The sequence below is a fragment of the Balaenoptera borealis genome, assembly GCF_965194805.1.
Source record: "Balaenoptera borealis genome assembly, chromosome: 9".
Lineage (NCBI taxonomy): Eukaryota > Metazoa > Chordata > Mammalia > Artiodactyla > Balaenopteridae > Balaenoptera > Balaenoptera borealis.
In genome coordinates, this window is record NC_138873.1 from 119,203,955 (window position 1) to 119,216,512 (window position 12,558).

At 40.3% G+C, this 12,558-nt stretch overlaps 1 protein-coding gene across 3 annotated transcripts in view; it reads right to left on the reverse strand.

Moving 5' to 3' along the window:
• The window catches only part of UBE3D (ubiquitin protein ligase E3D), a 202,016-nt gene that overhangs the window by 27,273 nt on the left and 162,185 nt on the right, over positions 1–12,558 (reverse strand). The window contains exon 10 of one of the 3 annotated variants that reach the window (XM_082405881.1): positions 881–3,588. The exons of the other annotated variants lie outside the window; for them this stretch is intronic. Coding sequence (XP_082262007.1) covers positions 3,529–3,588 — 60 coding nt within the window. The 3' untranslated portion in view covers positions 881–3,528. Of the gene's footprint in view, positions 1–880; positions 3,589–12,558 lie in introns of those variants that run through there. 3 annotated transcript variants of the gene reach the window in all.

Below are 12,558 nucleotides of genomic sequence, written 5' to 3' on the forward strand. Positions count from 1 at the left end.
ATTGGTGAAGAGGATTAAGGGGTACAAACTTCCAGTTTAAAAATAAATAAGTCACAGGGATGTAATGTACAGCATAGGGAATACAGTCAATAATATTATATGGTGACAGATGACAACTAGACATCATAGTGATCACTTTGTAATGTATAAAAATATTGAATCACTATGTTGTACACCTAAAACTAATATCGTAAGTTAATTATACTTCAATTAAAAATTATATACATATATGTCACTCTCTTTACAGAGCATGGACTCAAGACATTTTGAATGAATTATTTTTACATCTTCATAACATTATATGTTCAAGAACCCCTCTAACTGTCATCAACAATAGATACATAAATATTTCAGTCAATACTCAGGTAGCAAAAATGGAAAACCAGGTGAATAGTTCACTTCTTACAGAATTATATCTTAGTGTTTTAATTTGGTGTGTCAATTAATACTCTATTTCATACCGTGTTACATAACACCTTTCTTATACTATCCCAAAAAGGGACAAGAGGTTCTTGCCTTTAATCATTTAAAATCATATGCTAACATTATCTCTTGTTTAAACAAGAGATTTTTTATGCTCTATGTATTCTTTGCAAAGTATTCTAGGTCCGAGAAATTATTTCAGCTATTCCAAAGCACGATCAGAAAGAGCAATTATTTCACATTATATTTCATAACCGAAGTTCTTTTTTAGTTTGTAATTCTATTCTTTTTCGTCTACTTTCTGTTTTGTAAATATTTATACTCCAAGTATTAGCATACGTACCTAAATAAATACCTTTCAGTTCTCCCTTCTTGCAGTCTGATTAGAAAATGTGATGGCACCATAACAATGTTGTTTACAACAACTTATTTTTAAACTCCTTGAGTTTACAACAACTTATTAATGGTGTCTGGCAAAGTGCTGCATGCACTAAAAGGTGCTACTTTTAGTAAATATTTATTTACAGAATTTTGGCTACCTCTGGGCTTAATAACAATAATAATAATAGAAATAATAATGAACATTTCCAGAGGGAAAGTAACCATTTACTCTGTGTTTGGCATTGTGCTAGGTTTTAAATTACTTCTCTCATGTGAACTTCATAGCAACACATTATTTCTACTTAACCAATGGGGAAATTAAAATTTGGGGAGGTTAAATGTGCCCTTCCCAAGATCACACATCCCATAAGTGAGAGAGCCAGATTCCGTCCCAGGTGTATCTGTTTCCAAAGCCCACCATGCAAATAGTTTACAATACTATCATCTCCCTACCTTTTCGACTTTCCTAAAAAGCTCCTGAATAATTTTTTTTTCTTTTTTTTGGCTACACTGCGCAGCATGTGGGATCTTAGCTCCCCGACCAGGGATCAAACCTGTACCCCGTGCAGTGCAAGCGTGGAGTCCTAACCATTGGACCGCCAGGGAAGTCCCAAAAGCTGCTGAATAACTTTTTAACCTCACCATTTCCTTTCATGTTTCCTTGCAAGATACAAATATTTACCAATTCCAGTCCCCAACTCCCCTCCCATTCAAATCTATGCCCCTGCAAAAAAAAGGTCAGATCTTATTACGTATGCTCGTTATTTATGATTCTTCTCAGGGGTGTGCTGGTAAATATCTGACAGTCAACTCTGAGAATGGAGGTTGGGAGAGGGGCCCTGATTTGTAGCGTTTGTCTGATTTCCATGGCATAAATCCTGCTACCATGGATAATTTCAAGCCACCGAGGTGATGTCACTGAACACAGAGTTGGAAAGAGATGCGTACAGCTCACTTTCTGCATCTGGTGCAGGCGTGCTTCAGCACACACCACCAGCTCTTCTTCCCCATATTGACTAGTGTAAGTTGAAAAAAAAAAAAATCCCTGTTTGGATTAACTCTGGATGACTAACTAGGAAACACATCTATTTTAAACACTCACGTACTGTTTGATGAATTAAACTGATTTTTTGTTCTTCCAGACCAGTGGTTCTAAAAGAGTGGTCCCCAGGCCAGCAGTATCCGCATCACCTGGGAACTTGTTACAAATGCAAATGATGCACCCCACCCCAGACTTACTGAATCAGAAAGAGGATGGTGACGGGGGTCGGTGGGTGGGTGGGGTCAGCAATCATTATTTTTATGAGCCTCCAGGTGATTCTGTTCCTAATTTCAAAATCTCTCTTCCATTGCAGCCCTGTGAAACTAAAGAAATCTAGGTAGAGGAAGCTAATGAGAGGAACGCAAGGTCAATTTTAATGGAAACAAGAGCCAGGGGTGGTCAGAGATCTGGTAAGTAAGTGTGTAATGCAGACTGCAGAGCAGAGAGGTCTCACTCATTTACCATTCACCCGATCATCACTCACATCTGGGTCAGGAGAAGTGACTGTCAAATCTGTCTGCAGACGGTCTCTCCAGAACAAAGAAGCAGCTCATTGACTTTTTGAGACTCATCCCAGAAGCACTGGGATGGATCCAACTGGAAAGCCTCACTCCTTAGTGTACAGCTTGGGAAGCTCTACACTTTACCCAAGTGAGTTAAAACACAAGCTTCCGGGACTTCCCCGGTGGTCCGGCGGTTAAAACTCTGCGCTCCCAATGCAGGGGGCCCGGGTTCGATCCCTGGACAGGGAACTAGATCCCGCATGCACGCCACAACTAAAGATCCCACACGCGGCAATGAAGATCTCGCGTGCTGCAACTAAGACCCAGCACAGCCAAATAATTAAATATTAAAAACAAACAAACAAAAAAACCCCACAAGCTTCCTACCTAAACAGCACCTGGGTGTACCCTGGGTTTACCTGGGGGTAATTTTTTTCTGTCTTCCTCAGTAGTTGACCTGCTTCAGAGTCTCCTGGAGGGCTTGTTAAAACACATATTGCTGACCTCTGTCCCCACCCAGCTCCTGATTCATTAGGTGGGGCCCGTACATTTGCATCTGTAACAAGTTCTCAGTGAGGCTGAGGCTGCTGGTCTGAGAACCACAGGCCACACTCTGAGAACTACTGGCTGTACCTCCGTGCTCTAAGTTCTCTCCCCCTCTGGATCGTGTTCTTGGATTGTTAAGGAGCTGTTGGATTTTACCCTGAGGCTGGCCTGATGGAGTGGTTGGTGGGGAGAGGTACACAGTGGAACTGGCAATAGCAAAGCTTTCATTTTAGTAAAGCCATCACTGCAAAACCAGAAACACAGTTTAACCAGAGCCATAATTGGTACACTGCACAAGGATTTTCATTTATTCTGCTACATCTCATTTGACTCTGAAGAGGCATTTATTGCAGACAGTTTTTAAAGGAAAGTTTTTATAATTAGAGAATGCTTTATAAGTGTCATCAATTTTGGCTTAATGGGAAGGCTTTTCTAGAAATCAAAATGCACACTGGCATCAAAATACAAATATTCCAGAAACAAACATTATGCAATTGGCAAGGTATTCATTAATATTCGAATATACTATTTCCAGCATCTCACTCAGGAATGAGTTGATACTTTCTCTGTGAAGACTCAGTGTTCCTATTCCTGAAATGACCCAGAGTCATTAGTACAACTTGTCTTTTTCATTCAGCTCCAAAGCACATGAATAACCAGATAGCAATCATTAAGTTTGCAGGTGGCATCAAGCTAAGAGAGAAATTATCCCAAAGGAGAAAAAAAAAAAAATTAAATACAGCATGACCTCGGTAATTTAGAGCAAAGGAGAGAAAATACAGCAAACATTATCTGAGCAAGATATACATTGAAAGAGAAAATCCAAATTGCAAAATAAAGGTCAGTATATAAGCAAGTTTGCCATTTATTTATACATTTATTCAGCAATTAATTATTGAGCACCTACTATCTGCCAGGGTCTGGGGATAGAGCAGTGGGCAAAACAGCCATTGTTCCTCACTCATGCAGCTCAGAGACAAGAGGGAAAGAGCCCTTAAACAAGTAAGCAAACAAATAAAACTTCAATTTTCTAATTATGATATGTGCTTTGAAGGAAAAGAGCAGAGGAATATGAAAAAGAATAGCTTGGCGTGAGAGAAGAGGGATTATTTAGGTGGAGTGGTTACGGAAGCTTCTCTGAGGAGGTGACATGAGCTGGAATATAAGTGATGAGAAGCAGTCAGCTGTAGGGAGGAGACACTGTTCCAGGCCAAGCGAATGTCCTGTGGTTATTCCCAGGGCAGGAAGGGTCTAGGAACTGAAAGACCAGTGTGGCTGGAGCACAAGAGAGAGGTAGAGAGAAGTGAGGAGTGGGGAGGCATCCAGGTAAACATGCGTCAGCAATACAGTGACATTTTAAAGCAGGGGCTCAGCAAACTTTCCCCCCAAAGGGCCAGATAGTAAACAGTTTAGGCTTTTGTGGACCATAAGGTCTGGGTCTCAAGTTCTCAGCTCTTCAGGTGTAGTAAGAAAGCAGCCATAGACAATACTTAAATGATGCATATTCCAATAAAACTTGATTTACAAAACAGGCAATGGACAGACTTAGCCTGCAATCAGAATTCTTTCAGTTGCCAACCCCTGAAAGAATAAAAGCAGGAATAAGACTGGACTAGAAAACATAAGCAGGAGCAGGACATTCATCTTCTAAATGAGTTAGGAAATTCATCTTCTAAATGAGTCAGTACTCGTCAGACCATCACTCGATAAACTGTCTTCCTTAGGCTCAGCATTTAAGTGGGGTTTGATAAAACACGCATAGGTTCTAAAATAGTGATGATTATAGCTTTGGAAAACTCTGACCAAGTGAAGAGTTTAAATGAGTCGACTTATCCAACGTGAACAACAGAGAAAAGGTAATAAAATAGTTTTCACATGTTTGAAGTGTTATTTTTGCTGAGGATGTGTCCAACTGTTTTCCACGTTCACTGAGTAGAGAGACACGGGAAACAAAGGGAAGGGGAAAGTGAGGCGTGGGAAGGAAAAGGAACTAGAGGAACAGAATGGCCCGACAAGGTAAAAACTTGTAAACATGGTCCCCGCCAACTCTCCTCCCTGTTTCTGTGGCAGACATGTCTATTCAGGACTAAAGGAGTATTTTCATCAATGTGTCTCAGGTATACCACTGTTTAAAGGAACGCCACCACAGGGAACTATACTCAATATTTTGTAACAACCTAGAAGGGAAAAGAGTCAAAGATAATAGATGTATATGCATATGTATAACTGAATCACTGTGATGTACACTTGAAACTAACACGACATTGTATGTTAACTATACTTCAATAAAAAAAAATGCTATATGTACACTTGTCAAGTGAATAGTTGCCCCATAATTTATCTTCTTTTAAACACTGTATCTTCCTTTTTAAAAAGAAGCTCACATGTATTGATCAATTATTTTATGCCAGGTGTGCTAAGCACCTGGTATGCATTTTCTCATTCACCCCTCACGATACTCCTAAGAATCAATTTTATTCTCATCCTCATTTTACTAAAAACTGAGTCCTTGCTTTTATTGTCCTCATTTCATAGAAAACTTAGACTTAAAATAGTAAATAACTTGCCCAAGGCCTAAGAACTAGTAAATGGTAGACACAATTTGTTTTACTTTTAAGGTGAGGCAGATTAAGGAATAGCTGTATTTACATTTCTTTCGTAAATAGCACTGAGCGATATAAATCATAAAATTTCCACTTTTTTGTTTGGAGGATCAAAGTTTAAAGAGAATGTACTTTTGACTAGAGCCAACTCAGCTCATCCACAACTCTGAAAACATTTCCAGAAGATCAACGATTTTTATTTATTGTCTATAGGTATGTATTATGTGAAGAGGCTCAAATCTCGGAATAGTCTAAGATGTTGATTCACTTTTCTAAGCTCTCCTAATATCTGTGGTAGTAATTAGGGGTTTGATTTCTTTAAACATAGGAAACATAGTTGTTTTGCCACCTCTCTCACACTTCCAATATCTGAAGTATTTGTGGGTCTGTTTCTTATTCTGTTGGTTCTTCCTCTCATGTCTGATGTCCTTATGTGCTTAGGTATCTTTTACTATATGATGTTCATTTCCTTCAGAAAATTCTTTGTGAGAATTCTTTGAGGCCTAGGATGAAGCTGCATTCCTCCGAAGAGGATTGGAATTTACTTCTGCCATGTGCTTGGAGGGACCACTGGTTTAAAGCCAATTTAAACAAAATTCACAGGCTGCGTTTTATTGGACAGCAAATTTGGGAAGTTTGGGCTGCAAATCTGTGTCAGGATCAACTTGTCGTTACATCTCATGTTTCCCTCTTTCCATCACTGCTTGGTGCCAAGGTAAATATCCTGGCGTTCTCTTGGAGGAGGATGTTAAGTGAATATTTGTGGTTTCCCCTTTCCCCCTGAGGTCCCAGAATGATGACAGAAGGGTCTACTATTATATTTCCCATCTCAGGCTTGGTCTGATTCCCCACACCTCTGAGGCCAGCTGGACAAGCCCATCAGGACTAGCAATTGTCCTTAAAGCAGGGATGGCTTCAGGGATTTGCCTACCTCTCTGGGTCCCACCCTCACTTAATCTTGGCCTAATAATTCTGTTATCTCATCAGGTCTTTGATGCTCTTAAAAGAGGGGTCTTAAATATTTTGTAGTATTTTAGTTTGTTTTATAGGAAAGAATTAACCTCACTCAACGAGGGGTCTGGCCTTTGCTCTTGGCCCCTGGGAGGTGATCTCTAAGCTCTTGGAACGTCCTGCCTGATACGAGTGTGTCTTGGTTACCTAAGGGCCTTGGGTCACACCAAGAGCCCACTGTGGAGGATGTGAGTCACTGGGTATCAGCCACACAGGCTTCAGCCATGTCTAAGTGACTAAGTCCTTGGAAAAACTCTGGACACCAAGGCTCAGGTGAGCTTCCCTGGTTGGCAATACCCTGTGCATATTGTCACACATTGTCCTGGGAGAAGTTAGCCCTACACATGACTCAACTGGGAGTGCCAGGGAAGCTTCACACGTGGAACTTCCCTGAAGTCTGCCCCTGTATCTCTGTTCTTGGTGGATTTTAATCTGTATATTTTTGCTGTAATAAACCATAACCATGAATAAAACAGCTTTCAGTGAGTCCTGTGAGTCCTTCTGGCAACTTATCAAACCTGTGGGTATCTTAGGAGCCCCAAATTTTCAACTGGTGTCTGAAGTAAGGGTGGTCTTGGGGACTTCCCGAATTCTGCAGTTGTATTCAGTGGAAAGTTGTTGCTTTCAGTGGAAAGATAGTTTCATTACCTACCCATGATTGGAAATGAAAGAGTCTGTAATAATGAGGAAATGCATTTTCCTGCCTTTAGTCCATGTTTTCATACAAAACTGTTTACTTGAGTTAAGCAATATGACTGAATTAATTTTAATCAAAATGTCGGAACAGGCTTTTATGAATCAGACTTAGTCAAAGACTGACTACTTGGTTTTTCCAACAAAACAAATGTCATCATATGTGTGTGAATATATAAATATATATAAATGTAATGTATGTATATATAGCTATGTCTGTATGAATATACCTGATTAACAATAAAGCACTACATTAGGACTCAAGACATGTGGGTGATACTTGCGTAACTGATTTTACTACTTTCTGGAAAAGCCAACTTTAGTGATTCATTTATTTTCTTGAGCCTACTTCCTTGTAAACCTAGTAACATAGATCAGGGGTTCTCAATGGGGGTGATTTTGCCTATGAGAGGCCATTTTGAAAATGGAGGGGGGCTTCCCTGGTGGCGCAGTGGTTGAGAATCTGCCTGCCAATGCAGGCGACACGGGTTCGAGCCCTGGTCTGGGAAGATCCCACATGCCGCGGAGCAACTAGGCCCGTGAGCCACAATTACTGAGCCTGCGCGTCTGGAGCCTGTGCTCCCCAACAAGAGAGGCCGCGATAGTGAGAGGCCCGTGCACCGCGATGAAGAGTGGCCCCCGCTTGCCGCAACTAGAGAAAGCCCTCGCACAGAAACGAAGACCCAACACAGCCATAAATAAATAAATAAAAATTAAAAATCTTAAAAAAAAAAAAGAAAAGAAAATGGAGGGGGCGACATTTGGTTGTCATAACATTTGGGAGAACTACTGGCACTTAGGGGGAGTCAGGGATTTTAAATGTTCCACAAGGCACGGCACAGAGCTGCCCAGCGAAGAACTGTTCCACATCCTACACAATTTTTGGATGTTTTATCAGACATTCATTTAGGTGAAACATTTGTTTAAAACTATCGGAGCCTAGAATCTATTTTATACATAAAAACAACATATGTTTTGCATGATTTTAATACCTGTGGAATTTTCCAGATTTACAACTACTATGTAATTGAGAGAAGACTGCACATTGTCTTGTCTGGCATTTTCCCAGCAATGCCACTCATGGGTTTGAGTCCCTCAGACCACCCACCCACCTGCATGAGTCTGCATGTGTGCCCGTCACACCCATGGTGCAAGCACAGATGGCTTCATCAGGTCCTCAGTGTGGTCCTAAACTGAGCATTTGCCTACTGAAATGTAGGTTATTATAATTATAAATCACGTCTTTCATGTCTTCTCTGTACTGAAGTTAGTGTACTATAATTACTTAAAATTAGGTATGTATGTAGGTTATCATATCTATGGATTTCATTTCTGTGTGGTGCCCTGGTCTGCCTGTCAAATTTTCCCTAGGCCACTTGTAAACACACACACACACACACACACACACACACACACACACACACACACAAATGGAGAATGATTGGGATCTCCTTTTTCATTAAAAGATATTCCACATTAAGAATATGCCAAGGTGGGGACTGGTTCAAGATGACGAAGTAGAAGGACGTGCTCTCACTCCCTCTTGCGAGAGCACCAGAATCACAAATAACTGCTGAACAATCATCGACAGGAAGACACTGGAACTCACCAAAAAAGATACCCCACATCCAAAGACAAAGGAGAAGCCACAATGAGACAGTAGGAGGGGCAAAATCACAATAAAATCAACTCCCATAACTGCTGGGTGGGTGACTCACAAACTGGAGAACAATTATACCACAGAAGTCCACCCACTGGAGTGAAGGTTCTGAGCCCCACGTCAGGCTTCCCAACCTGGGGGTCCAGCAACAGGAGGAGGAATTCCTAGAGAATCAGACTTTGAAGGCTAGTGGGATTTGATTACAGGACTTCGACAGAACTGGGGGAAACAGAAACTCCACTCTTGGAGGGCACACTCAAAGTAGTGTGCACATCGGGACCCAGGGGAAGGAGCAGTGAGCCCATAGGAGACTGAACCAGACCTACCTGCTAGTGTTGGAGGGTCTCCTGCAGAGGCGGGGGGTGGCTGTGTCTCACCATGAGGACAAGGACACTGGCAGCAGAAGTTCTGGGAAGTACTCCTTGGCATGAACCTTCCCAGAGTATGCCATTAGCCCCACCAAAGAGCCCAGGTAGGCTCCAGTGTTGGGTCACTTCAGGCCAAACAACCAACAGGGAGGGAACCCAGCACCACCCATCAGCAGACAAGCAGATTAAAGTTTTACTGAGCTGTGCCCACCAGAGCAACAGTCAGCTCTACCCACCACCAGTCCCTCCCATCAGAAGACTTGCACAAGCCTCTTAGAGAGCCTCATCCACCAGAGGGCAGACAGCAGAAGCAAGAACTACAATCCTGCAGCCTGTGGAACAAAAACCACATTCACAGAAAGACAGACAAGATGAAAAGGCAGAGGGCTATGTACCAGATGAAGGAACAAGTTAAAACCCCAGAAAAACAACTAAATGAAGTGGAGATAGGCAACCTTCCAGAAAAAGAATTCAGAACAATGACAGTGAAGATGATCCAGGACTTCGGAAAAACAATGGAGGCAAAGATCGAGAAGATGAAAGAAACGTTTAACAAAGACCTAGAAGAATTAAAGAACAAACAAACAGAGATGAACAATACAATAACTGAAATGAAAACTACACTAGAAGTAATCAATAGCAGGATAACTGAGGCAGAAGAACGGATAAGTGACCTGGAAGACAGAATGGTGGAATTCACTGCTGTGGAACAGACTAAAGAAAAAAGAATGAAACAAAATGAAGACAGCTTAAGAGACCTCTGGGACAACATTAAATGCAACAACATTCGCATTATAAGGGTCCCAGAAGAAGGAGAGAGAGAGAGAGAGGACCTGAGAAAATACTTGAAGAGATTATAGTCGAAAACTTCCCTATCATGGGAAAGGAGTCACCCAAGTCCAGGAAGCGCAGAGAGTCCCATAAAAGATAAACCCTAAGAGAAACACACCGAGACACAGTAATCAAATCAAAAATTAAAGACAAAGAAAAATTATTGAAAGCAGCAAGGGAAAAACGACAAATAAAATACAAGGGAACTCCCATAAGGTTAACAGCTGATTTCTCAGCAGAAACTCTACAAGCCAGAAGGGAGTGGCATGATATACTTAACGTGATGAAAGGGAAAAACCTACAACCAAGATTACTCTACCCGGCAAGGATCTCATTCAGATTCGATGGAGAAATCAAAAGCTTTACAGACAAGCAAAAGCTAAGAGAATTCAGCACCACAAAACCAGCTCTACAACAAATGCTAAAGGAACTTCTCTAAGTGGGAAACACAAGAGAAGAAAAGGACCTACAAAAACAAACCCAAAACAATTAAGAAAATGGTAATAGGAACATACATATCGATAATTACCATAAACGTGAATGGATTAATGCTCCAACCAAAAGACAAAGGCTTGCTGAATGGATACAAAAACAAGACCCATATATATGCTGTCTACAAGAGACCCACTTCAGACCTAGGGACACATACAGACTGAAAGTGAGGGGATGGAAAAAGGTATTCCACGCAAATGGAAATCAAAAGAAAGCTGGAGTAGCAGTACTCATATCAGATAAAATAGACTTTAAAATAAAGACTCTTACAAGAGACAAGGAAGGAAACTACATAATGATCAAGGGATCAATCCAAGAAGAAGATATAACAATTGTACATATTTATGCACCCAAAAAAGAAGCGCCTCAATACATAAGGCAACTGCTAACAGCTGTAAAAGAGGAAATCGACAGTAACACAATAATAGTGGGGGACTTTAACACTTCACTTCCACCAATGGACAGATCATCCAAACAGAAAATTAATAAGGAAACACAAGATTTAAATGACACAATAGACCAGATAGATTGAATTGATATTTATAGGACATTCCATCGAAAAACAGCAGATTACACTTTCTTCTCAAGTATACACAGAACATTCTCCAGGATAGATCACATCTTGGGTCATAAATCAAGCCTCAGTAAATTTAAGAAAACTGAAATCATATCAAGCATCTTTTCTGACCACAACGCTATGAGATTAGAAATCAATTACAGGGAAAAACACGTAAAAAACACAAACACATGGAGGCTAAACAATACGTCACTAAATAAGCAAAAGATCACTGAGGAAATCAAAGAGAATATCAAAAAACACCTAGAAACAAATGAAAATGAAAACACAATGATCCAAAACCTATGGGATGCAGCAAAAGCAGTTCTAAGAGGGAAGTTTATAGCAATACAAGCCTACCTCAAGAAACAACAAACATATCAAATTAACAATCTAACCTTACACCTAAAGGAAGTTGAGAAACAAGAACAAACAAAACCCAAAGTTAGTAGAAGGAAAGAAATCATAAAGATCAGAGCAGAAATAAATGAAATAGAAACAAAGAAAACAACTGCAAAGATCAATAAAACTAAAAGCTGGTTCTTTGAGAAGATAAACAAAATTGATAAACCATTAGCCAGACTCATCAAGAAAAAGAGGGAGAGGACTCAAATCAATAAAATTAGAAATGAAAAAGGAGAAGTTACAACAGACACCGCAGAAATACAAAGCATCCTAAGAGACTACTACAAGCAACTCTATGCCAATAAAATGGACAACCTGGAAGAAATGGACAAATTCTTAGAAAGGTATAACCTTCCAAGACTGACCCAGGAAGAAACAGAAAATATGAACAGACCAATCACAAGTATTGAAATTGAAACTGTGACTAAAAATCTTCCAACAAACAAAAGTCCAGGACCAGATGGCTTCACAGGTGAATTCTATCAAACATTTAGAGAAGAGCTAACACCCATCCTGCTCAAACTCTTCCAAAGAATTGCAGAGGAAGGAACACTCCCAAACTCATTCTATGAGGCCACCATCACCCTGATACCAAAACCAGGCAAAGATACTATAAAAAAAGAAAACTACAGACCAATATCACTGATGAATATAGATGTAAAAATCCTCAACAAAATACTAGCAAACAGAATCCAACAACACATTAAGAGGCTCATACACCATGATCAAGTGGGATTTATCCCAGGGATGCAAGGATTCTTCAATACATGCAAATCAATCAATGTGATAAACCATATTAACAAATTGAAGAAAAACCATATGATCATCTCAATAGATGCAGAAAAAGCTTTTGACAAAATTCAACACCATTTATGATAAAAACTCTCCAGAAAGTGGGCATAGAGGGAACCTACCTCAACATAATAAAGGCCATATATGACAAACCCACAGCAAACATCATCCTCAATGGTGAAAAACTGAAAGCATTTCCTCTAAGATCAGGAACGAGACAAGGATGTCCACTCTCACCATTATTATTCAACA